The following is a 27,384-nucleotide window of genomic DNA, read 5'->3' as shown; positions in this document are numbered from 1 at the left end:
ATGATGTTATGAGAATGACACTACCTCTGTGGACTTCCTCCCCAGAACCTATAGCCCCAGTCTAATTATGAGAAAAATATCAGGCAAGTTCTAATTGAGGGGCATTCTATAACATACCTAACCAGTGCTCCTGAGAGCAGTCAAGATCAGTAAAAACAAGGGAAGTGTGAGAAATTGTCATACCTAAGAAGAGCATTATAGAAACGTGACAACTAAATGTAATATGGTATCCTGGATGGAATCCTGGAAAAGAAAAAGGACATAGGTAAAAAAAACAAACAACCAAAAAAAAAACCAAACAAACAAAAAACAAAACAAAACAAAACAAAAAAACCAAAGGAACTCTCTAGAGTATGTACCTCAATTAATAATAATGTATCAGTATGGGTTTATGATTGTGTCAAATATACGATCCCAGTGTAAGATGTTAATAACAGAGAATACTGAGGGGCGCCAGGGTGGCTCAGTCGTTAAGTGTCTGCCTTCGGCCCAGGGAGTGATCCCAGTGTGCTGGGATCGAGTCCCACGTCAGGCTCCTCCACTGGGAGCCTGCTTCTTTCTCTCCCACTCCCCCTGCTTGTGTTCCTTCTCTCGCTGGCTGCCTCTCTCTCTGTCAAATAAATAAATAAATAAATAAATAAATAAATAAATAAATCTTTAAAAAAAAAAAACAGGGAATACTCAATGTGGGGTCTACTGTCTTTGAAATTTCTCCATAAATCTTAAAGTATTCTAAAGTTAAAAGATTTTTTTGATTTTTATTATGTTCAGTTAGCCAGCATATAGTATATCATTAGTTTTTGATGACGTGTTTTTAAAAAATAAATATATTTGGATAATTATCAAGTGAATAGACATGTAACTACCACCCAGAGTGAAAACATTGCCAGAACCCATAATACTATTTCCCTTCTCAATTTTACTACCTTTCCCCCACTATATTAGTGAATTTTACTATACTACTTCCTGCTCTTTTTTTTTTTAATGTTTTTTTATTACATTATGTTAGTCACCATACAGTACATCCCCGGCTTCTGATGCAAGATTCGATGATTCACCAGCTGCTCATAACACCCAGTGCACCATGCAACATGTGCCCTCCTTACTACCCATCACCAGTCTATCCCATTCCCCCACCCCTCTCCCCTCTGAAGCCCCCAGTCTGTTTCTCAGAGTCCACAGTCTCCCATGCTTCACTCCCCCTTCTGACTACCTCCCTTTCTTTATCCCTTTCTTCCCCTACCGATCTTCCTAGTTCTTATGTTCCATAGATGAGAGAAATCATATGATAATTGTCTTTCTCTGCTTGACTTATTTCACTTAGCATTATCTCCTCCAGTGCCATCCACGTTGCAGCAAATATTGAGAACTCGTTCTTTCTGATAGCTGAATAATATTCTATTGTATATATGGACCACAGCTTCTTAATCCAGTCATCTGTTGAAGGGCATCTCGGTTCCTTCCACGATTTAGCTACTGTGGATAATGCTGCTATGAACATTGGGGTGCATATGGCCCTTCCCTTCACTACGTCTGTATCTTTGGGGTAAATACCAAGTATTGCAATGGCTGGGTCATAGGGTAGCTCGATTTTTAACTTTTTAAGGGACCTCCACACTGTTTTCCAGAGTGGCTGCACCAACCTACATCCCCACCAACAGTGTAGGAGGGATCCCCTTTCTCCACATCCTCTCCAGCAATTGCTGTTTCCTGCCTTGTTGATTTTTGCCATTCTAACTGGTGTAAGGTGGTATCTTAGTGTGGTTTTGATTTGAATTTCCCTGATGGCTAATGATTTTGAACATTTTTTCATGTGTCTGTTAGCTATTTGTATGTCCTCATTGGAAAAGTGTCTGTTCATATCTTCTGCCTATTTTATGATTTGTTTATTTGTTTCTCGCATATTGAGTTTGAAAAGTTCTTTGTAGATCTTGGATACCAATCTTTTATCTGTAGCATCATTTGCAAATATATTCTCCCATTCCATGGGCTGCCTCTTAGTTTTTTTGATTGTTTCCTTGGCTGTGCAGAAGCTTTTTATCTTGATGAAGTCCCATATATGTGTTCATTTTATCTTTTGTTTCTCTTGCCTTTGGAGATGTGTCATGAAAAAGGTTGCTTTGGCCAATGTCATAGAGGTTGTTGCCTATGTTGTCCTCCAGGATTTTGATGGATTCCTGTCTCACATCGAGGTCTTTCATCCATTTGGAGTTTATCTTTGTGTATGGTGTGAGAGAGTGGTCAAGTTTCATTCTTTTGCATGTAGCTGTCCAATTTTCCCAGCACCATTTATTGAAGAGACTGTCTTTTTTCCACTGGATGTTTTTTCCTGCTTTATCAAAGATTAGTTGCCCAAAGAGCCGAGGGTCCATTTCTGGGCTCTCTATTCTGTTCCATTGGTCTGTGTGTCTGTTTTTGTGCCAGTACCATGCTGTCTTTGTGATCACAGCTTTGTAGTATAGCTTGAAATCCTCCATTGTGATGCCCCCAGCTTTGTTTTTCCTTTTCAACAGTTCCTTGGCGATTCAGGGCCTTTTCCGGTTCCACACAAATTTAAGGACTATTTGTTCCAGTTCCTTGAAAAACGTCATCCTTGAAAAACGTCATCGGTATTTTGATCGGGATAGCATTGAAAGTGTCGATTGCTCTGGGTAGCATGGACATTTTAACTATGTTATTTCTTCCGATCCATGAGCATGGAATATTTTTCCATCTTTTTGTGTCTTCCTCAATGTCTTTCAAGAGTGATTTATAGTTTCTAGGATATAGGTCCTTTACGTCTCTGGTTAAGTTAATTCCAAGGTAACGTATGGTTTTTGGTGCTATTGTAAATGGAATGGATTCCCTAATTTCTCTTTCTTCAGTCTCATTGTTCGTGAATAGAAATGCAACTGTTTTCTGAGAATTGATTTTGTATCCCGCCACATTACTGAATTGCTGTATAACTTCTAGTAGTTTGGGAGTGGATTCTTTTGGGTTTTCCATATAGAGTATCATGTCATCTGCGAAGAGAGACAGTTTGACTCTTGCCTGCTCTTCTTTATAATTATACCACTATTTTGCATTTCTAAATAATATAGTACAGTTTTGGCTGGTTTTGAAATTTACACTTACACAAATGTAACCATACAGTATATATTCTTGTGTGTCTTGCTGAAGATACGTACTTTTTGTTGCATTTCATTGACTATTACTATTCATTTTCATTGCTGTGCAATGCATCACATTGTATGAATGCATCAAATTTTATTTGTAAGTTTCATTGTTGCTGGACATTGGATTATTTCTAGTGTTTTCAGTGTGGCTCATTTGAAAAGGATATTCTGATCATCAGATTTGTGAGATCTTGTAGATTTATTTTCTTTTTTAAGAATATCTGCTTATGTGAGGCAAGGAGGAAGAACCTGCAGAAAGCAGGAGCGGGATCTTGCTCAGGGACCAGGCTCTAGACCAAGAGTCCAAGAAGCTCAGTGCTACTGCTCAGGCCTTGCCAGGAGGCAGTAGTCTGCCCAAGTGCCAAGTTCCCAAGAGGATGGGAACATTCCTTCCCAGAGATGTATGGACCAGCTCCTTCTCAGTTTTATCCACCACTTTGCAATGTCTATGGACAGCAGAAACATTGATCTTAATAACAATTCTTCTTGCTTTGAAAAAAATGAGTCTCTCTTGGGCACATTCCTGCCAAGGTGGCCATATAGGAAGGAGGCAATAAGGCTTCCTTGCCTTCCCCCCAGATCCTTCTGGACCCAACACTCCACATTCCCAACTCAGGGAAGACAACTTGCTAAATTTTCCAAGCAGACGTGTCCTTTATGTGTACATGTGTGCATACACACATGTGCGCACACATGTATACACGCATGTGCACACATGTACACACACAATGAAAATTTAAGGTTGAGTCAAGGAGAGCTGTTCTTGTTCATCTGGGCACTATGACTGTATTTTCCAACAAGTGTCTTTGAACTAATGGTATTTTATTTTTTAACAGCGGCACTTCTCAGGCCAGCTTATTCAGTCTTGTTCTGCTTATTTTTGCCCCATTGTGTTCAGGTCACAACTTTTGGTCCTGATCAAGTAGAAGGCAGTCCACCCTAGTGATGACGGTCCCAGGCCGATGAGTCAGAGCAGAATCCTGCCTTGAGTAGACCTCTTGTGCATTACTTACCCCTTCTGAAGCTCAGTTTCCTCCGAGGTTAAAAAAAAAAAAACAAACAAAACTTACTTCACAAGTAGGTCAAATTAAGTCCAAATGTATGTAAAGTATTTAACAGTTTCTGACCCAAGAGGGAAAACTAATACGTCATGAAGATTATTGTTAATATTAAAAACACAGTAACTTTGGACTCCTGGGTGCCTCAGCGATTGAGCACCCAACTCTTGGTTTGGGCTCAGGTCATGATCTCGGGGTCATGAGATTGAGCCCTGTGTCAGGCTCCACGCTTGGCGCCGAGTCTGCTTCAGACTCTCTCCCTCTCCCTCTGTCCGCCCCCTACTCTCTCTCTCTAAAATAAGGTAAATAAATAAAATTTTTTTAAAAAATACGACAACTTATCTAGCAGTTCCTTTCCTTATGCCTGTGATCAGACCTATGGCTAAATCTAAGGTTTTAGAATGCACCAACAAAAATCTACCCTGACCTTTAGCATTTTACATTTCCTATGCTAATTTAAACGCTTGGTGAAGTGAAAAATGACGTCCAGTGTCAGTGAAAAGCTCTGTGTTGTTCTCACTTCTGATTATAAGACAGACGAAATTTACATCTCTTTCCATTAGGTTTATAATTGGAGATTTGCTGGATTCCGAAAATGACCTCTGTGAGCAGTCGAAAGAATGGGACTCTCATGGATCAGAAGAGCCACAGAAGGCCTTTGACCACGGGACAGAGCTGATCCCGTGGTACGTGCTGTCCATCCGAGCTGATGTGCACCAGTTCCTGCTGCAGGGGGCCACTGTCATCCACTACGACCAGGACACGCACCTGTCGGCCCGCTGCTTCCTCCAGCTCCAGCCTGACAACAGCACTTTGACCTGGGTAAAGCCCACCACTGCCTCCCCAGCCAGTGCTAAAGCAAAACTTGGTGTGCTTAGTAACACGGCTGAGCCTGGCAAATTCCCGTTACTGGGCAATGCTGGATTAAGTGGCCTGGCGGAGGGGGTCTTGGATCTGTTTTCAGCAAAGGCTGTGTACATGGGACACCCTAGCATCGATATACACACTGTGTGTGTTCAGAACAAACTGGGTAGCATGTTTCTCTCAGAGACTGGCGTGACACTGCTCTATGGGCTGCAGACCACGGACAATAGGTTATTGCACTTTGTGGCGCCCAAGCACACCGCTAAGATGCTCTTCAGTGGATTGCTAGAACTCACGAGGGCCGTGAGGAAGATGAGGAAGTTCCCTGACCAGAGACAGCAGTGGCTGCGGAAACAGTATGTCAGCCTCTATCAGGTAGGGGCGCAGCCTTCCCCCTCTGCCCACTTCCCTAATTCTCAAGATACTAATCTTGCAAAACCATGCTGGGACCACCAGGGTTCACCCTCACACTCTGGCACGTACTTCCTGAGTGGTACTGGGCACCTCTGACTCCTCTCTGTGCCTCGGTTTCTGATCTATACAATGAGAATGATAACAATACCCATTCGTAGGGTGGCTGTGGGGTCTGAGTTAATATGTGTAAAGCCAGAATGTCAGCTGCTGAGTGTAAAGAATAGTGTCTGGCTCGTAGTAGGTCCTATTACTATTTTGTATGAACACAGCGACTGGTCATTGTAGTTCTCACATTGGAAAGAAACCAGTTAGTATAAGCATTGTCACTTACTCAGTTTCCATCGAAAGCATTAGAGTGTGAATGTTTTTTTTTTATTTTTTATTTTTTTTTAAGATTTTATTTATTTATTTGACAGAGAGAGAGACAGCCAGCGAGAGAGGGAACACAAGCAGGGGGAGTGGGAGAGGAAGAAGCAGGCTTCTAGCGGAGGAGCCTGATGTGGGGCTCGATCCCAGAACTCCGGGATCACGCCCTGAGCCGAAGGCAGACGCTTAACCGCTGTGCCACCCAGGCGCCCCGTGAATGTTTTTATTAATTAAGGACTAGCTGATACATTGGAAACCTTCACTTGGGAAACTGAAATCATGCTTCATTCCCTAATATGCTGCATGACTCTCGGAGCATTAATTTACTGTGTATTGCTGCCTCACTGTAGAACTTCAAAGTTTGAAAGAAACTTTCCCAAACATGGGATAACTCGTGCGTGGAGTTCTGCCTCACCAGGTTATTATATTGGCAGCAGCCCTTATGAGGCAGTTTCTCACAGTCAGCTGCTTAAAGTGAGTGTGTGTCTCACTAACCCTAAAATTCTCAGGTACTTCAACACTCCAGCTAAGGGTGGCAGCAGGACTGGGCTGAACGAGGTGTGGGAAGAGACACAGGCATCACCAGAGTGGTGTGCTTGCAGAGAACAAAGCGCAGATTGCTGGGAAAGTGAGTCAAAAACCCCGCCACAAGGGGACGCTGTTGATGGCGTTGCCAAATGAGTTGTATCCAAGTATTCAGTTTTTCTCTGTTATGCTTTTCCAACTTTTGGGCAAAAAAAGTATCTTTTTTACTAGTGTCACCGAACAAATAGGACTATAATTTAAGTTACTCAAATGACTGATTTTGTGTACTTTTCACAGTTCTAACATGTTTCCCAAAAGCAAAGATAATTCCCCCCTCCCTGCCTTGGAGCTGTTAGTAGGGGCATATATATATATAATGCTCTTCTTTCCCCTTTCCCCACACCCATGCAATACTTAGGAGTAGAGATCATATCCTGAAGAACTAACTTATTAGTTGATTAATAAGCATATAGGCTTGTCTAACACGATGATGCTAGGACTGCACAGCACAAAGCCTGTTTCAGTTAACTCATCCGAAAACAGAGACCAAAATACGAGCTGCCTGTCCACTCTGCAGGGAGATTCCAGTGTGGTCAGCTGCTTGGAAAAAAAGGTCTTCAGGAGCTATTGTAAATATTGATCTTTAATTATAATCATTCCTCAGCCTTCCAGAATCATATTAATCCATTCAGCCTGGATATAAACCAAAGTCTCTGAGCTCAGTTACAATCATGGTCACAAACCCAACATGGTTTATTGGCTCCATTTGTTTCCTTCCCGATCTCATAGCCTAAAGTAACTGAATTAACACCTATGGCATACTTGGTTTCTCATTCACCCTGGCAACCTACAGTTTTTGCTGAAGGAGGCACCAGCTGAGACCAGGAACAGCAGAAGAGGTAAAACTGAGACCAGGAACAGCAGAAGAGGTAAAAGGCTCCGCTGGAGCAGAGACAGAGGAAGTGACCTGGAGCCGACTTAGTCCTTCCCAGTTGCAAACACAACTACACCCTCCTGCCCCCATCCCTCCACCACTGCTGGGAAACAAGGCCCTACAGTGTAAAGGCAAAACAGCTGCATATACCTCACCCATTTCCGAAAACAGGTGATGGTCTTCCTCAAAACATTGTTCTGAAAGACAAGGCAACATGTCTCAGAAACAGACCCTCAAGATTTAAAAAAATTTTTGAAATTTAAAAAAAAAGTGAAAAGGCTAGCAAATGGTTATTTTCCTATGATACAGACCAGCTCCCAAATTGTCTCAGAGAACATAGAAAGATGCTGCCAGTGTCGCACCTGGAAAACAAAAGGTCAAATAGGCCTCCTGTTAAATGCCCCTCTTGGTTATTTTATGATACTGCTTAGCATACTTAAGGCTCCTGAGAAGTCCTAAGGTACAAAAGAAATGAATTTAAATGTATCCGTACATTCAAGAAATTCATGAACAGTCTTGGGTTCTTCCAAACGTATATCAACAGCCCTGTAAGAGTATTTCTTTATCCCCAGTTTGGGAAGGGCTTATATAGAAAATAATCTTTCTGGGGCACCTGGGTGGCTCAGTCGGTTGAGTATCAACTCTTGGTTTTGGCTCAGGTCATGATCTCAGGGTCATGAGATTGAGCCCCACATCAGGCTCCACACTCAGCAAGGAACCTCAGCTGAGTTCTCAGCTCTGCTTAAGACTCTCTCTCCCTCCTCCTTTGCCGTCTGCCCCTAAAAGAAAGAAAGAAAGAAAGAAAGAAAGAAAGAAAGAAAGAAAGAAAGAAAGAAAGAAAAGAAAATAATCTGACATTGGAGTCCTCTTGTGTGATGAATGTATATGAATTTGCTCCTTTTTTTTTTTTTAATTTTTATTTATTTGAGAGAGAGCACAAGTGGGGAGGTGGGCAGATGGAGAGGGAGAGACCGACTCCCGGCTGAGCAGGGAACCCAATGTGGGGCTCGATCCCAGGACCCTGAGAATATGACCTGAGCTGAAGGCAGATGCTCAACCAACTGAGCCACCCAGGTGCCATGTGAAGTTGCTTTCAAATACATGGATTTTAACTAGCAAATGTATTTGATCAAATGGAAACAGTAACAGGAGATAAAGCAAAAGACAAGAAGAAACAGTAACATTTGTAATAAAGTCTAAGGATACAGGAAAATAAAAGAAAGTAAACCCCAGAGATTTGATGTGGGGTGTGGGACAAAGACTGGTATCATAAGCTTTGGCTTGAAGTTCCATGGCAGAGCTGAGAACCCATAATCTTGGGTATTTGCAAAGATCTCTGGGAATCTGAAAAGGTTCAAAAACAGGGTTCTCAGGTGAACTTTAGTTGTAAGCAACTGAAATAGATTCTGGCTATCTTCAAGGGGGAAAAAGGATTTATTCAAAGGATTAGATTAAACAGTCTCCAAAATATCATATGCAAAGACAACGCCAAGAGGTAAAAGTGCGTGAATACTTTTTAAGGAATCAGTTTCCTGATCCTAATGTCCACATGAACTTCTTTTATTTTCCTGTATTCCTAGGCTTCATTACAAATGTCACTATTTCTTGTCTTTTGGCTCCCTGCTTCTCGCTCTGCCTGCCGCTCCCCCTGCTTACACTCTCTCTCTCTCTGACAAATAAATAAAATCTTTTTTTTAAAAATGAAAGTAACTTTTCTTAAACTGAGACTGTAGTTTCACTCACAATAGACCTTCTCCCAAATTAAAAAGAGAAGGTACATCCTTCACCCATCCCAACCAAGTTTATTGTTTTGTACAAAATGAAAGAGTCAAACTACATTTCAGTTCCCAGAAAATCTCCTTTAAAGATTAAACAAAGGCATATGCTTTTCTAGGCCTGAAATATTTCTATTAAGAGTAAAGCTTGACCCATGTTAGGATGTTCTGAATTTAGAAATACCAAAGCAATAGAGACTGATTCTTTTATATATACATAGTATGGGTCTAATAAATTTTTTTATTGAAGATTTTCTTTTTTTAAAGCAGTTATAGGTTCACAATAAAATTGAGAGGAATGTACAGAGGTTTCCCATAAACCTCCCGCCCCCCATGCATGAATAGTGACCCCCACTGTCAACATCACTCAGCAGAATGGTACATTTTTTACGAGGGATGAATCTACATTGATGTATCACAATCACCCAAAATCCATAGTTTACCTTAGGATTCTTTCTTGGTGCTGTATATTTCTAGGTTTGTACAAATATATAACATATATTGGTCATTATAATGTCACATGGAATATTTTAACTACCATAAAAATTCTCTGTGCCCTGCCTATTCATCTCTTCCTCCCACCCTATCTCGCCCTACCCACCCCCACCCCCGCCCCTGCAACCACTGATCTTTTTACTGTCTCCATAGTTCTGCCTTTTTCCGAATGTCATATAGTTGGAATCATACAATATGTAGCCTTTTCAGACTGGCTTCTTTCACTTACTATTATGCATTTAAGATTCCTCCATGTCTTCTCATGACTTGATAACTCATTTCTTTTTATTGCTGAGTAATACTCCATTGTGCGAATGTACCATAGTTTATCCATTTACCTACTGAAGGACATTTTGGTGCTTCCAAGTTTCGGTATTATGAATAAAGCTGCTGTAAATATTCATGTTCAGGTTTTTGTGTGGACTTAAGTTTTCAACTCTTTTGGATAACTACCAAGGAGCATGACTGCTGGATCGTATGGTAAAAGAACGCTTAAGAAGCTGCCTCACTGCCTTCCAACGTGGTGGTGCCATTTTGCTTTCCTACTAGAATGAATCCTTATTCCTGTTACCCCACATCCCCACCAGCATGTGGTGTTGTCAGTGTTCTGGATTTTTGCCATTCTAATAGGTGTTGTAGTGGTATCTTATTTTAATTTGCAGTTCCCTGATGCTATATGATGTGGAACATCTTTTCATATGCTTAATTCCCATCTGTATCTGTTCTTTGGTGAAGTGTCTGTTGAGGTCTTTGGACTATTTTCTTAATTGGGTTGTTAGTTTTCTTGTTGAGTTTTAAGTTTTCATTGTGTATTTTGGATAACCGTTCTTTATCAGATGTTTCTTTTGCAAACATTTTCTCCCAGTTTGTGGCTTGTCTTCTAATTTTCTTGACAATGTTTTTCCCAGAGCAGAAGTTTTAATGTTTAATGATGGGATCTATTAAATTTTTAAAGTGTTAGTTAAAACCCATAGAAAAAATTTTTACAAAACTTCTTTCAGTGTATGATATTCAATAAGGTAGTCAAAATTTATTTATGAAATTGTGGCATGAAATGTTGATTCCACTTTGAAGTCAATTGTAGTGACTTGTTTACAGGGAACAGGCCTGCATCAGGAAGGAATGATCTCCAACCATTTTCATTCTCAGTAGCACTGTACTCACGATTCATTTTCCAGGGAGGGAGATTCTAATTGGCTTATTTGGATCTTACACCAACCTTTGGTCAAGGGAGGATGTTTCACCTTGATTGAAAGACTCAGGACTATATCCAGGGGCGCCTGGGTGGCTCGGTTGGTTAAGTGTCTGCCTTCCACTCAGGTCATGATCTCAGGGTCCTGGGATCGAACTCCACATCCGGCTCCCTGCTCAGTGGGGAGTCTGCTTCTCCCTCTCCCTCTGCCCCTCCCTGCCCAGCTCATGAGCACACTCTCTCTCTCTCTCAAATAAATAAGTAAAATTAAAAAAAAAAAAAAAAAAAAGACTGTATCCGGTGGAAAACATATAGTAAAATTGGGGTATAGTTAGAGAAAAGAGAAATGATTAATGGATAGGCATAAATCCCAGATATCCATCAGAGATCACCAAAAGATTTCCCACATCAAGCATCCAAGTCCCTCAGCATCCTGGGATCCATAACAGGATGCAGGAAGTGGGAGGTCACAACTCAAGTCATAAAATGAGATAGCTATTGAATGTTAGGGTGAAGGAGCAAGTACACACACAAAGACCCTTTGTTATTCACAGAACATCTACAACAAAGCAAAACCTACTTACAAGTGCCTCTTTGGAGTTGCAAAGGAAGGCTGTCCTTAAAAACTTGCAGAAAGTAAAGACAGTAAATAATGGAAATTAATTTTAAAAGGTCCATTTTATACAACCTGTGAAATATCATCCATATTGGCTTTAATTCATATGTGACTTTTTGTAGTTTTATTAACTGGCCTCCCTGATTTAGAGGGAGAATTGTTGGTGGTTGTTGAATGAGTCAGTCTTTGCTGCTCCCCAGCACACGAGGCTCCGAGGTACCTGGTGGGAAGCAGCTGTCATGAAGAACGCCTGCCCCTTAAGGATCTTCTCGCTGCTCACAGCATCATAATATGCATGGTGTTCTGAGGGCCCTGGGCTCTCTATCCTTGGGTATCAGTCACGCAAGAGGACAGCAGCCCAACTATTTTCTTTCTTTATTTTACTGAGCATAGTTGTTGACACATAATGTTATGTTAGTTTCAGGTGTGCACCAACTATTTAATAACATGTTTTCTCCATGGTTATCTCCCCAGAGCCCTCTGAAGTAAATTTCACATATGCCACATACTCTGTATTTCAAGTCAGACTGTCCCAAGCATCAAACTAGGTAAACAAACAAACAAACAATAACAATAAAAAAAACCCAAAAACCTAGGATGATGCAATACGAATAGAGCTTGATCTTACTTAAGTAGATTCACACACACGTACACACCCTCTGTCCTCTAAAGCCCTAATTTGCAAAGTGCATCTTCCTGAATATTCCTGCAGTGGTAGTTCTGGAATGTAACCTCTGAACCTGGGAAGGGAAGTTTGTTTTCATCCCACTTGCCCGTGGCCCTGTAAAGCACATCCCTGGAACTCAGCAGGGATGTGACCAGGACAAGAGAGGACATGATGAGACTCCCAACAGTCTCATCACCGACTGGACACAGAGCCACTTGGGTGGCCAGATCTCTAGTCCTCTGTAACTGCCTGAGCTCCTGCACCTCTGGGAATTTACTAGAAGCCATTCATCTATTGACTTCCCCATTGCTTGCTATTCCCGCGTGCATTCAGAATGCGGTTCTCTTACAGGAGGATGGACGGTACGAAGGCCCAACTTTGGCTCACGCCGTGGAGCTGTTTGGTGGCCGGCGATGGAGTACACGCAACCCCAGCCCTGGGACATCCGCGAAGAGTACTGAGAAGCCCAGTGTGCAGAGAAACAACACGTTGGGCATAAGCACCACCAAGAAAAAGAAGAAAATCCTTATAAGGGTAGAGTGTGATTTATGACGCCTCAGACCCAATCATCCAGGATGGTTGTATAGTCTGCATCACCAGAAACTACCTTAGAGCATTTGGGGCTGGGGACAAGGTGAAACAAATGAAATGCAGGCACTTACCAGGCACCTTCTGGTGCCAAGACCAGTGTTAGGAATTGTGTCAACACCCAAAAAAGTCAGGGGCCACAAACAGTGAGGACTCAGTAGGAGTCACGGTGAAGCCACCTACAGAGTGCTGTGGGAGCAGATATAAGGCAGATCCAGGGCTAGGACTCAGGTAGGAGAGGCTTCACAGAGAAGCTGACAGATGGGTCCTGAAGGCTGTATAGGATTTATCAGACAGACAACGCGGGGGGAGGGGGGAGGCATTTCTGGCAGGGGAGGCATTTCTGGCAGCGGAGGTGGGAGGGAGGCACGTGGGAGGGAGGCACGAAAGACTTGGCTTGCTCAGGGAAGCATGTGCAGTTCTGGGTCCATGCTCCACGCTGGAGCATAGGCTCTGTGGTGGCAAGCAAAGGCTAAAAAGACCAGGGGCCCGGTTATGAAGGTCTTAGAGGGTAAAAATGCCCAATGTAGGACACAACTTAAAATATAGTATCAAGAGAAGCAACCTAAATGTCCGTCCATGAATGAAAGATCCAGAAAAGGTGATGTATATGTATAATGGAATAGCGTTCCGCCTTTAAAAAAGTAGGAAATCCTGGGACTCGACAATGTGGGTGAACCTTGAGGACATTACCCTAAGTGCGATAAGCCAGTCACAAAAGGACAGATGCGGCAAGATTCCACTTACGTGAGGTACCTAGAGTGGTCAAGCTCTTGGAAACAGGATGGTGGATGCCAGGGGCTGCGGGAAGGGGCAAAGGGGAACCCGTTTTTCATTGCCTCCAGAGTTTCAGTTTTGTAAGAGGAAAGAGTTCTTGAGGTCTAGTGCACAACAAGGCACATAGAGTTAGCACTAGTCTACTGTACACTTAAAATGGCTAAAGTGGTAGACTTTATGGTCTTTCCCATGGCAGAAAATATTTGGTTAGTTACCACTATATATGCTATATTACGTTATATAGAGATTATCATTGTAACACAATAATGTATTTTCTCCATGGTTATCTAGAAAAAGTCCCACACTTTGCATATGGGAGGCTGTTGATGCCTAAGCCGAGCTTTGTCTGCTTCATAATTTGGTCTCTACACAGATGCCAGGGGTCATGTGTCTGCTCTTGTCAGCTCCCTTCCCCCTGGGGAGTGCCGCTGTATCTGGAGAAACAAGTGGGATAGTGTAACGTGAGACTCCTGGGTCAGCCTTCACCGGGGTCTATACTTGGGGTGGGGGCGTGTGGAAGGTGGGGCAGTCAGAAAATAGGGGCCTGCCTCCCAGGGGGAGAGAAACCCAGAACGAGGGATGTTGGCACGTGTGTGTTCCCAGGGTGAGAGTGGAGAGGCGGCCGACGACGAGATGGCCACGCGGAAGGCCAAAATGCACAGGGAGAGTCGCAGCCGGAGTGGTTCCGACCCTCAAGACATGAATGAGCAAGAAGAATCTGGTAAAGCCCCATACCGACTTATTTTTTTTTAATAGAAGTAAATAGGCATTTGGTTATCAATTGTGATTTAAATACTGTGGACATTCTTAAAACTCTTTGTCTTATTAGATATACTTATCTTTGTATTTAACTAGATAGTGGAACCCAAGAGGTACTTCTGCAAGCTCAGTGTGCTTGGAAGAAGATTCTCATTAATTAACTTGGCCTCATGCACAGAGGATATGAGATATACAAAATACAATGTGGTGGATTAGACCAGACCAGTGATTCTCAGCCACGGCTGAGATTATTTTTAAAAAATACCTGGATGCCCTGGTGGCACCCCAGCCCCAGCTGAGTCCAATACTCTCTGGCTGGGCCCCGAACATCTCTATATTTTTAAGTTCCCCAAATGATTCTGATGTGCAGCCAAGGTTGAGAACCCACCACATGAGTCCACTCATCAGAATATTTTGATGCTTCTTATATAGAAGTTGCATAGATTTGCTCAGACCTTCAGAAACAGCTTTGGTTTTTCTTTGATTTCGAGGGAAAGAATAACCTGGCCTCGTTGTCTGGTGTCTGTGTTTTCTCTCACAGAGGCGAATGCCATCATGAGCCCTCCTAACACTCTGCCTTCCAGAAGAGCCCACTCTTTGACCACGGCTGGGTCCCCTAACTTGTCTGCTGGGACATCATCTCCCATCAGGCCAGTGTCCTCCCCTGTGCTGTCTTCTTCAAACAAGAGCCCGTCCAGGTGGGGCCTTAACATGATAAAACAGAAGGACCCTTCACATCATTCAAGTTGTGTAGGAGGGCATCATCTTCCGGTGCTCTATGGAAAGACTGTCTCTAATTTTGACTTAACAATTACATTGAAAACTGAAAAAACCCAAATTTTCAAATACTTCTAATTTTCCTGATTTTACACTCCTATCTTCTCACATTACTATAATTGCTCCTAATTATTTGACAGACCAATCCTTCAAAGGTCAGTAATGCTAACAAAACCCAAGCTATGATTTTCTGAAGCTGCCTTGTCAAATATAGTAGCCGCTGGCCACAGCAGGGGGAAAGAGATGGCTCTTTAAATTCGATTTTAAATCTATTAACATTAAATGAAATTTAAAATTCAGTTCTTCAGTCACACTATGCACATTAAAAGTGTTTCAAGCTACAAGTGGCTGGTGACTAGTATACTGCACAGTGCAGATAGAGAACGCTTTTATCATTGCAAAAAATTCTGTTGGATAGCACTGCTTTAACTGAGGAGCCAAGTAAGTTTTAATGTAAGCTGCTTTACCCTTTGCTGTTAGGTAAAATATATTTAATACTCTTCTCATATATAAGACATGATAGACATGTCTAGAGAAATGAATGTATTAGAGCAAGTTGGGTATATTAAGGTATAATTCTAAAGCTGGTATTGTAGTAAATTATATTTATAAGGTCCATGCAAAGTACAGTTTTGAAACAACATCTACCCTCTCAGATGAAATAATATTAAGAAAGCATAACAAAGGAATTAGAATGCCATACCATCTCCTTCGACCCCCCAAAAAGTTTAAGAAATGCAGAGGTTCCAGACAGAACCGAGATAAAACAGGCACTCTTTATTGAACAGAGGAGTGATAGGAGGAAATGGGTCTGTGCAGACCCTGGCTTTGGAAACGTTAATTACACACTCACACGTGCGCACATACACACACACACACACACACACACACACATAATTTCTCTCTCTCTCTCAAGAAGTTTGCTACTGATAAGAATCCTATTGTAAATCATCTTTTAAAAGGAAGCATTCTTTTACAGTGTGAATAATGAACTTATTTTATGCTCTATACATTCAGATTTCTACACTTGGTGAAACTGGGTCAAAGGTACATGGGAACTCTCTGTACCACTCTTACAACTTTTCTGCAAGTTTAGGTTTGTAACAAAATGAAAAGCTACAAAGAATCAGAACTCTTTATATTTCAGCCTCTACAGACAGTATCCTGGCTAAATAAAATAGCCAGATAAATTGGATGAAGTGACTTTACCTTTATTTCGATCACTCACAAACAAATGGGAAGGACCGAGTAAGGGAGGAAAATCTTTTCAAAGAGGTAGACCTAACATGCCAGATGCAAGATCATCGGCTCCTCCCACAGGAGGACAGGGGTCAGTGCCCACCAAGGAAGCTAAATCCAAAAGATAAGACAAGGCAAGGGAAGAAAAATTAGCCCAAATGCTGTTCAAGGAGAAAGCAAGGCTGAGGCCTAGAAGGGGAGAAAGTGGACAAAGTTTCCTAAAGTGTAAGGGTGAAGGGTTCCTGCAGACAGAGACTAACCCTGAACGAGAAGGGAAGAAGGGAACGTACTTGCTTAAATGCAAAGATAAGCTAATTTATCGGACCTTTTTCCTCTTCCTGAACCTCCCTGCTCTATTTCCAACACCATTTGGGGGATCATCAGCCCATGCCTACAAACAGCTACAAATCCATCCTGTGTAATACTCTTCCATGTACAGAGGTGACTTTCAGATGTCAACACAAAATAATTTTCCATGAATAAACACTATTAGCAAGATTCAGGGTACACTAGCTATTCATTTCAATATTCTCTATACTTTCGTACATATTTGAAATATTTCAAAAGTAAAAACAAAGCACAAAAAAACAAAAATTTTTAAAAAAGAAAGATCCTGTTTATTGATTTGACTAAAAACCAATCAAAACATTTTTTATACTATCCTGTCAGGGAACCAGTATAGAAAATAAAAGTGTGGGGGCGCCTGGGTGGCACAGCGGTTAAGCGTCTGCCTTCGGCTCAGGGCGTGATCCCGGCGTTATGGGATCGAGCCCCACATCAGGCTCCTCTGTTATGAGCCTGCTTCTTCCTCTCCCACTCCCCCTGCTTGTGTTCCCTCTCTCGCTGGCTGTCTCTATCTCTGTCGAATAAATAAATAAAATCTTTAAAAAAATAAAATAAAATAAAAGTGTTGTGAAACAGCTAGACTAAGCTTTTGACCAAGTGGACTGATACTTTTATATTGAATATACAGCCTTGGCAGGTGCAGATATATTCTAGACAGAATTGGCTTCTTTCCATTCTTAATATTTTTGTGACTCACATTTTCCGTTAGTATTAAAAGTCCTTCCTTGTTTTCATCTAATAACTGGTTAAGAAAGGAAAAAGAAGACACTGATACATTCAGGACTTTCTTCTTAAACATGTTTCTGTCATTTAGAATATGGGAAAGAACGTGCAAATTTTTCCATAGGTTATGCTTTTGAAAAAGCATGGGCACTTTTGAAAAAAATGACTTTTCTTTAGAAACATTGAATTCAAGTTGTTTCCTCCCATTGACCTATGATTTCAAAGAACTGTTTTGATTCGTAGAAGGATATTAACCTTAGCCTTGTGGCGTTATTATGGAGGCTGTAAACATGAAGTGGTTTCAGTGTATCATATGTCTTCTTTACTCTGACACAATGTAGATTAATTTTGAGAGAATGAAAGGAGAGTCCGGAAAAGAGCCTCAGTCTTAAATAACTTGCAGTCCATCTTTTCTGCTCCTGTTGCTCCTCAGAGGGCATCTGTTGGGGCAGAAGGACACACTAGCCCGGATGTGCCTGTTAACGCCCTGTCTTTGTTGCAGTCCTTGGAGCAGCAGCAGCTGGCACGGGAGGATCAAAGGAGGAATGAAGGGTTTTCAGAGCTTCATGGTTTCAGACAGTAACATGAGTTTTGTTGAATTTGTTGAGCTGTTCAAATCATTCAGGTACAGCATGCTTTTCTTCTTACCCTTTCTCAGCCCCGAGTTTTTGTGACAATACTGAGGGTGAGTGTTTTCCATCCCCCGCCCAGCGTGAGGAGCCGCAAGGACCTGAAGGATCTCTTTGACATCTATGCCGTGCCCTGCAACCGAGCCGGCTCGGAGTCAGCCCCCCTCTACACCAACCTAACCATTGACGAAAATACCAGCGACCTTCAGCCTGACCTAGGTTTGTGCAACCATGTAATATTTCCCGTGGAGACCTTTCTATCTAAAAACGAAGGTTAGAGATCAACACCCAGACCCTCAGCCTCGCATATGGCGTGCTGTTACCTGCAGCATGGCGAAACACTTCGAGGATTCTTCAAGTTGTCTTAGGGATGGGTACTGTGGGCATCTTAGGCAAGCAAATTCATTGTTGTGTGCGTCTGTTTAGGCATTCCAGAATATTTAATCAACAGAGACTTCCGAAGGTCCTTCTGACAATCAGACACCCTCCCCCACCCATGTTTAAATGTCCAGTAGGTATATGGTGTACCACCAGTGTTCCCCGCCTGTAGGCCGACGGGTGCTCAGCCCCAGGGTGGGAGTTGCCTGCCCTTTGACAAGGAGATCTTGAGTGACCTGAGCAGAGCACTCCTGCTCAACCTCCAGGATGCTTTTCTGAGTGTAAACTGGAACATCTGCCTCCCATGCCCCACTCACCAGCACCACCATGATCACCACTGCTGACGCACTGTAAGCCTGTTAGTTTTCTCTTCTGCTCTCTCTGGAGACTAGAAACACAAAAAAGCAAGAACAAAGTGTCCTCTTTCATACAGTACCTTTTTTATTACTCAAAAACTTACATTGTCCTCAACTAAGACTATTAACCTTTTCACCTCTCGTCACAAAACGTGCATAACTATGGACTAGTCAAGTAGTTGCATTTGTTAAAAAATTAATACACATTATTTTTTAAGAGCAGTTTTAGGTTTACAGAAAAATTATTGGAAAGTACAGAGAGTTCCCATGCACAGTTCACCCCTGACCAAGGCAAGGGTTAAGGGTGCCAGTCCCCCACACAGTCAGAAAGCTACATGTTAACTTTTGGCTCCCCTCGCCCCAGATTTAACTACTAATAGCCTGCTCTTATCCAGAAAAAGCCTTACTGATAACATAATGGTAACAGTAGATTAATACATATTTTATATGTATAGGTGTTATACATTGTGTTCTTATAATTAAGCTAGAGAAAAGAAATTATTATGAATAAAATCATAAGATAAAATACATTTACAGTATTATACTGTGTTTATCGAAAAGATCTGCATACAAGTGGACCCACACAGTTCAAACCCGTGTTGTTCAAGGGTCCACCATACCCTCCCCACACACATATACACGATTTTCCTATTATTATTATCTTGCACTATTAGCGTGGTATATTTGTAACAGTTGAGCAGATGTTGATATATTATTATTAACTGAAGTCCATAGTTTAGCATTCACTGTTTGTGTTGTACATGCTGTGGGTTTTAACAAAAGTATAATGACCTTTATCTACCATTACAGTATCATACAAAATAGTTGTGATGTCTTTAAAAAAATCCCGTCTCCCCTCTTTCCATTCTTCCCACCTTACTTCTGAACCCCTTTTTACTATCTCCATAGTTTTGTCTTTTCCAGAATGTCATATTGTTGGAATCATACGGTTTGTATGTGGTCTTTTCAGATTGGCTTCTTTCTCTTAGCAGTATGTATTTAAGTTTCCCCTATGTTTTTTCATGGCTCAAAAGCTCATTTCTTTTTATCGCTGAATAATACTCCATCACATGGATGTATCACCATTTGTTTATTCATCCACCTTTTGAAGAACATCTCGGTTGCTTCCAAGTTTTAGCAGTTATGAATAAAGCTGCTATAAATATTTGTGTGTAAGTTTTGTGTAGACATAAGTTTTCAACTCCTTTGGGTAAACAACTGGGAAGGCAGTTGCTGGATTGTATGGGCAAGCCTATCTTTAGCCCTGTAAGAAACTGCCAGCTTCTCTTCCAAAGTGGCCAGAATTAAAATGGCCATACCAAAGTTGGTACCAATGTGGGACAACTGGAGGATGGCTGGTGGAAAGGTAAAATGGCAGAGCCACTTTGGAAGAGTTTGGCAGTTTCTTACAAAACTTAATATACTCTTACCATCCAATCCGGCAATTATACCCCTTGATATTTACCCAAGTAAGCTAAAACTTATTTTCACACTGAAACCTGCACACCAATGTTTATAATTACACTTGTGAAGTACAAAACAACAATAATTTTAAGGAGTCATCTTCATTGTCTGTAAAAAATAAAAATGTAGTTATTCTCAAAAACCAAAGTTCACAGTCAGCCTGAAGTCCCCAACTGAATGTACAGTTAGTTCTCCTTTAATACCCTGAGCTCCTAGGCTTTGAAGATCACTGACCTAGTTCTCTCTTAGTTTCTTTTATTTCTTCATCGATTCATTTTTTATTCCTTCAACTGTTTGAAGCCAGGAATAAGCACTGAGTTTGATGGCTTGTGTAGACAGATGAGTGAAGAGACTAATTCCACAACACCATTATCTCCAAAACGAACTTTGTGAAAAATTCCGACTAGCTCGTCCATGTTCTGTGGGTGATTGTGTTTCAGATTTATTGACCAGAAATGTCTCAGACTTGGGATTGTTCATTAAGAGTAAACAGCAGCTGTCAGACAACCAGAGGCAGATATCTGATGCCATTGCTGCTGCAAGTATCGTGACAAATGGCACTGGGGTCGAGAGCACATCTCTGGGCATCTTTGGGGTTGGCATACTCCAGCTCAATGACTTCCTCGTCAACTGCCAGGGAGAACACTGCACTTACGATGAAATCCTCAGCATCATCCAGGTTTGTACCCATTCTGCATGCATGTATGTGTAAAGCCTCTGACTGTTCTAATCATTTTCTGCTAAACATACTGTTTCTATACTTCTTTCCAGAGCTTTTAAGTCTGGGGCAGAAACAGAAGGGTTTCATTAAATGTCAAATATATGCATTCTTATTTAACATACAGTTAACACAGATCACAAGCCTTCTCTTGGTGACTATTATAAGGGATCAGTACATGATTCCTTCTTGTTGTTCTAGCACACATAATAACAAATAGTCTAGGTTTTCAGCCTCTTTGATCATTTAGCAAATATTTATTAGTTCCTCCTATGGGCCTGGCTCTGTTCCAGGACCTGGGATATAGTAAATAAGATCGCGTTCTCGCCTTCACCTAGTGGGTGAGGCAGACAATAAATAAAGAGAGAATGTAATTTCAGGTATTGATGGATTCTGAAAAACTCAAGCAGAGATTGGGAACGTAGTGATGTGAGAGGCTGAGAGGAGTAAGAACAGGCCACCCTAAGGAGGTGACAGTGGGGCTGAGCCCTGAATCAAGAAGCCGCGTGAAGGTGTGAGGAAAGAGCATTCCAGACAGGGAGTAGCAAGCTCAAAGACCGAGGCGAGAGCGAGACAACGAAAAGGCTGGTGGATAGGAGCCCCTTGAGCTAGAGGCACAATGGTAGACCTGATTCCAGACAGGTGGGCAGGGGCCAAGTCATCTGGGCATTTTAGGCCATGGTAAGGAGTTTTGACTTCAGTCCATGTGACCTGGGAAGCTATTGGAAATTTTTGAGCAGGGGAGTAACAGGATTTGATTTATGTATTCAAGAGGTCACTGCGGCCCCACTGGGAAGTGAGCTGTGCTGGGAATGAAGTGGAAGCAGAGAGACCGGGTAGGAAGCTGTCCCAGTAGCCAGGCAAGATATGATGATGGCTTCCTCTGGAGGGTGGTGGGACACTCATTTGGGCCACGCCACCTGCAGCGGAATTGGTCTGGGTTTTCAACCTCCCTTGTCAACCAATTGGGAATCAGTGGATTTGCTGCCCAGCTGTTGATCACTGGAAATGCTAATGATGTAAGATTATGATCCCGTGGTCTGGTGCTCACTATGCTACCACTGAGTGGGAGCCCTGTACCGAGTGTTCTCTGTGACTCATCTCATTTCATCTCTCCCCAGATCTCTAGTAGCTGCTTATCCCCATGTTCACCTGGAACATGCTGATAACCGTTTGTTTTCATATAAATCAGCCTTATCCTTTTCCCTCGCTTTCCCCTTTTCTCTTAAATAAATACGCTTCGTATAATAAACGCACATATAATAAATGTTTTCTTTGGGACTAAAACACTGCCTCTTACCACTACGTAACGAAATTAGTTCAAATATTTAGTTTAGATGTTTCCTGATGAAAACAGAACAGCTTTAAAAAATGATGTGGTGGTTTTTTCCCCTTTGGTTTCCTTTACCTAAATAACACTCTTTTTTTGTGTGTGTCCCTTGCAGAAGTTCGAGCCTAGCGTTAGTATGTGTCATCAGGGCCTACTGTCATTTGAGGGATTTGCAAGGTAACTTTTAAAGTCTCTTTGCCCATCGTTTAAGAATACCTGTTTTCCCCACGCAGGCCTAAGAAAATGTGTTTCCTCTAGGTTTCTGATGGATAAAGATAATTTTGCCTCCAAAAATGACGAGTCACAGGAGAACATTAAAGACTTGCAGCTGCCCCTCTCCTATTATTACATTGAATCTTCACACAATACCTACCTCACAGGGCACCAGCTCAAAGGAGAGTCCTCAGTGGAACTCTACAGCCAGGTACAGAATTCCACGTGTCGTGTGATTTCCATTAAACCTTATTGATGTAACCCTGTCACAAAACCCTGACCCCCGACTCCTTTGAAGAACTTACAAACTATTACGTGTGAAATGCGAGGGAACATGATGTGTGGGAAAACTGCCTATACATATGGTTGTTTTCTTTACTTCTTTTTGTTTTCTTTCTCCCTCCTATCTATACTTAACCCTTATTCTAGGCAAAAAAAAAAAAAAAAAAAGAGTATTTGTTTGAGACTCATAGCTTTTAAATCCTACTTAGTCTGACCTACTCCTACTAAAATTAGATTTTCCCATGGGAAAATTAATCGTTTCACGAAATGCTAAATAAATCAATATATTATAGTGGGAAAGCATAATAGAAAATGCAACAGAATTTCTATGAAGTTAATCCCAAAGTATTGTTTATTTTCATTTGGAATTTGTTAGACAATCAGTCCATCCCTATGGTAACCAACTTAAGGAACAAAAATCTACAAAGACTGTAGACACTGTCCCTACACACTTAAATTCATACAAATGTTCTTCTAAATTCCTAAGGGTCTCTGGGCTAGAAAAGGCACTTTTGACCTAAACACCAACTCTCAATGATCTGCGTGTCAGTCTCCTCTGTTATATCTTCTGCAACTTTCTCATCTATGCTGCCTGTTTTCTGACCTCCTACAAGAAGAGTTAATCAGGAAGAGAAGCTAGGCTAGGCCCAGGGAATATAAGCGTAAGGTTGTGAGGGTGGGGCAGGGAGGGTGTTCACGTATGAGAATTATCATTGTTTACACAAACCCAACAGAGTTGAAGTTCCTTTGTTCTCCAGATCAGTCCAGATATTCCTTAAGCATGGGTCAAACTTCTGTCCCAAAGCTTATCTAGTAATGGAATTTGTATTTTAAACTCTTAATCCTAAAGGACTTTTATTATGAAATGAAGATGTGTTCTTAGAGTAGTGATTTTCAAAATAGAAGTTCTATCAAGGGACCTCAGCTGGGGACACTGAGAGGAGCAAGCAGCAGTGTGGGAGGGTCCCATCCCCTGCCCCCACTGTAGCTAAAGTCGTGTTCTTTTTTTTTTTTTTTATGTTTTTTTATTATATTATGTTAGTCACCATACAGTACATCCCTGGTTTCTGATGTAAAGTTCGATGATTCATTAGTTGCGTATAACACCCAGTGCACCATGCAATACGTGCCCTCCTTACTACCCATCACCAGTCTATCCCATTCCCCCACCCCCCTCCCCTCTGAAGCCCTCAGTTTGTTTCTCATAGTCTCTCATATAGTCTCTCATACTTCATTCCCCCTTCTGAAAGTCGTGTTCTTATGTGCTTTACATATGACCCTCCATTTGCACAGAGAATTCCAAGGTTAAAAAGGAGTTTGAAATCTATTGTTCTGGTTCTAGGAGAAAGAAATGAAGACACTGTGTGTGTGTGTGTGTGTGTGTGTGTGTGTGTGTGTGCGTGCAGTTTGTGTGTTTCTCCCAGGAAAATGAGCAAGGGTTAATGTCCGAGCTTTAATTCCTACCTCACTTCCCTATTTGACCTCCAAGAGGTTTTTTTAACTCCTTAATATTACACCCCAAGTAGAGATCATCAAAGCCTTTGAATGAGGCACAAGAACCCCTCAAATAGACTCACAGACGTGGTTAAACCCAGTGTGATGATCCCTTGTAGTTTATTTCTTACCACCCTCTGCTCTCCCTCAGCCCTCCTAGTTACCTCCTCACCTTCATTCACGGGACAGACCTGGAGTGAGAAAAAGCCCTGTTCTCACCTGGAATTTCCAGCCCTGGATTTCTTCTTCTAGCCCTATGTGGAGGTCTTACTGTCATGCAGACTTTGGAAAGACCTTTAGTCTTTTTGTGCTGAAAAACTATCTCTCCTGCTGTCAGTCGACACAACGGTCCTCAGCCCGGAGCAACATACCTCTAGATACTGAAGCTGCTGGGAGAAGCTCTTAGCCTTGGGAGTTGAGGCCCCAGAATCAGTTCCACCTGGGCAATAGGTCACCTGGGAAGACTGGGTGCTGCATGCTGTGCAATGGGAAGAATCTAGCAAGGACCTCATAAAAAGTATTAAAATTAGAGGAATTCCACTGAGTTTTGTCGCAGCAACTCTAACAGCCGCTCGCCTGCAGTGTTGGATTGCTGTCACCTGGCAGTCGTTATGTGGAGTTTTAAATCAGTGAGTTGGCCCATTCACAGATACATCTGCCTTTTGGTTGGCTTTACCCTTCCAGTACATGGAAATCTTTTAAGATAGTTCGCTAAGAGAGTCTATGGAGGAAGAGGTTGCTGCACACAAATATTACGGGGCTGCCACCCGAGCACGTGTGTCAGGAGCTCTGCTTTCGGCTCCCTGTACAGGGGAGCAAATAGGTATCATCTCACCTAGTTCAGCCTTGGTGCTTCCTGGAGCACTTTCCTGAAGAGGCTGTGAGATAGGGGGTGCGTGTGTTGTGACTGCTGTGGGTATGGGAGAGGGGAGTTTATGGATTACTTGCCTCTGTTCTAGGATGAGACAGCAATGCAAATCCTGGATGACTGCTTGCTTCTACTCTTCTGCCATGCTCTATGTTCACAGTAAAGGCATTAGCCAGCGGCAGAATTTGGGTCTAAATGGAGGAGATTTTATTCTGATTGGATTCATACAAATGTTTAGCCAGTTCATTAAGGAATCAGTGGCCTTGTTTGCTTTGGTCTGCAACCTCAGCCCCTTCACCTCCACTCACGTTTGCCCAGGTAGAGCACTAGCCTGGCTCTCTCGTTTCAGGACGTACCCTGTGTACATCCCTTGAGGGACCAAAGTTGCTGGGAAAATAATCATATGGTTTTGCTATCAAATTTTACCTTCCAGGGGTGCATGGGTGGCTCAGTCAGTTAAATGCCTGCCTTTAGCTCAGGTCATGATCCCATAGTCTTGGGATCGAGTCCTGCATCTGGCTTCCTGCTCAGTGGGCAGCCTGCTTCTCCCTCTCCCTCTGCCACTCCCCCTGCTTGTGCGCGCTCTCTCTCACTCCCTCTCTCTTACAAATAATATATTTTAAAACATTTTTTTTTAACCTTCCAGTAGTACTTAGCTCTGGTAAACACTCTTTCCACCATAATCTGTGCTCTCCCCTAATTCACTGTGGCCTTTGGCCAAAAGGCATGATTTATCTTAGATCTTATACCCTTCTGCTTTAGCCCTGAATGTGAACACTGATGTGTAGAGGCATGTGTTGGGTTTAATTTGATGCTCTGTGTCCATTTTGCTTATCTGGAGTGAATGCATTCATTGATCACACAGGTCCTCCTGCAAGGCTGCAGAAGCGTAGAGTTGGACTGCTGGGACGGAGATGATGGGATGCCCATTATCTACCACGGACACACACTGACAACCAAGATCCCCTTCAAGGTAATGCTTCAGACGTTCCTTAAATCAGATCACAGAGTCATTATCTTCATCAGTCCTTTACATGAGTGACTCTTCCAAATTATACCTTACATTGGTGGTTCTTATCCTGAGCCCATAGACTTCCCACAATGTGTGGGATATGCACATGTTCATTTTTCTGGGGGTTGATATAGAACTTTCATTAGAGTCTCATTCACCAGAGTTTAATAACCATTACCTTAAATGAATTATCTTGTGATAATATTGTTGCAATTTTTGCATCATAAGATTATCATCTTATATATAAAAGGCAGGGGCTTTTTTCCTGCTACAGAAATTAAAAGTCATTTATCCTGGTGCCCCACTGACAAAGACCAACATCATATGTCAGGAAATGATTAAATATTTAATATTATAAAGTAATGAGAATTGGTTCCACCGGGGGAGGTTGGTCACCCAGGAAGACTAGTCTCATTGGATTATTGTTTCAAGTTCTAAATAGTTTATTAGTTCATTGTGTAGTTACTGTCCTCATTCAGGGTGGTTTTGGCTGTGTAAAATTATTTTTCTCTGAACTGTGGCTGGGCTGGGATGGAATACTATTATTTTTGTCATATGCAGAGAGGATAGCTCAAATGCATTTTTCTCTTTAGCTCATTTTCCTATTCATCTCTCTTAAAACTTTTGTACTCTGTATTAAGAAAAGGAGGATTTGAGAACTGTGTTTTACATGCACACATAAATATATGTATATATGTCTTAGTGCTCCAAGTAGATTGATTATGAACTCCTTGAAAGCAGGAAAATATCTTAAGCTTCATTACTTTTGATGCTGTAACAAACACAGTGTCTTTTACCTAAAATGTAATCAATATACATACTGATTTGTTAAATTTGGCACATTAATAGCTGTTCCTTATAAAGTATGTGAACAAAACTCAATATGAGCAGTTTAATGTGTTTATAGAAAACAGCCTGTCATCATGCTTAATTTGAAAATATGTCTGAAAAAATGAAAACCATTTTGGCCAGAATCTTGTGCATACAATTTAGGTGCTTTCTGTGGCTATAAATACTTCTTCTGACACCCTGAACAGATATCTGGACTCTAATTGAGCTGTTCTCACAGGAGGTGGTTGAAGCCATTGACCGCAGTGCCTTCATCAACTCTGACCTGCCCATCATCATATCAATTGAGAACCACTGCTCATTGCCTCAGCAACGAAAAATGGCAGAAATTTTCAAGGTAAGCTATTAGCTAAGAGTTAGGATGGTATCTTGGCCTTTGTCTTGTCACTGTTGTTTCTATATGGAGCCACCATGAACCACATCACAGCTGGACCTCAGCCGTGAAGCACACACAACTAGGGTCCCTCAGACCTAAGAAATGAGGGTGCCCTGGGAGCTTGGGCTCCCTCTTGAATTGTCCAC

The 27,384-nt window shown here is 41.9% G+C and overlaps 1 protein-coding gene across 5 annotated transcripts in view; it reads left to right on the top strand.

Annotated features, from left to right (window-relative positions):
• Positions 1-27,384, top strand: part of PLCE1 (phospholipase C epsilon 1) — a 305,344-nt gene that overhangs the window by 227,839 nt on the left and 50,121 nt on the right. For 4 of the 5 annotated variants that reach the window (XM_026481690.4, XM_026481691.4, XM_026481688.4 and 1 more), the window contains exons 8-18: positions 4,777-5,452; positions 12,413-12,595; positions 14,030-14,147; positions 14,727-14,883; positions 17,772-17,894; positions 17,981-18,117; positions 20,537-20,775; positions 22,260-22,321; positions 22,403-22,568; positions 25,867-25,974; positions 27,083-27,199. In XM_026481690.4, coding sequence (XP_026337475.2) covers positions 4,777-5,452; positions 12,413-12,595; positions 14,030-14,147; positions 14,727-14,883; positions 17,772-17,894; positions 17,981-18,117; positions 20,537-20,775; positions 22,260-22,321; positions 22,403-22,568; positions 25,867-25,974; positions 27,083-27,199 — 2,086 coding nt within the window. The remainder of the gene's footprint in view (positions 1-4,776; positions 5,453-12,412; positions 12,596-14,029; positions 14,148-14,726; positions 14,884-17,771; positions 17,895-17,980; positions 18,118-20,536; positions 20,776-22,259; positions 22,322-22,402; positions 22,569-25,866; positions 25,975-27,082; positions 27,200-27,384) is intronic. The other variant, XM_044378042.3, reaches the window with a different exon arrangement.

Source organism: Ursus arctos, unplaced genomic scaffold (genome assembly GCF_023065955.2).
Source record: "Ursus arctos isolate Adak ecotype North America unplaced genomic scaffold, UrsArc2.0 scaffold_7, whole genome shotgun sequence".
NCBI classification, from domain to species: domain Eukaryota; kingdom Metazoa; phylum Chordata; class Mammalia; order Carnivora; family Ursidae; genus Ursus; species Ursus arctos.
Note: the sequence above shows the minus strand (reverse complement) of the source record. Positions and strands in the feature narration are given on the sequence as shown.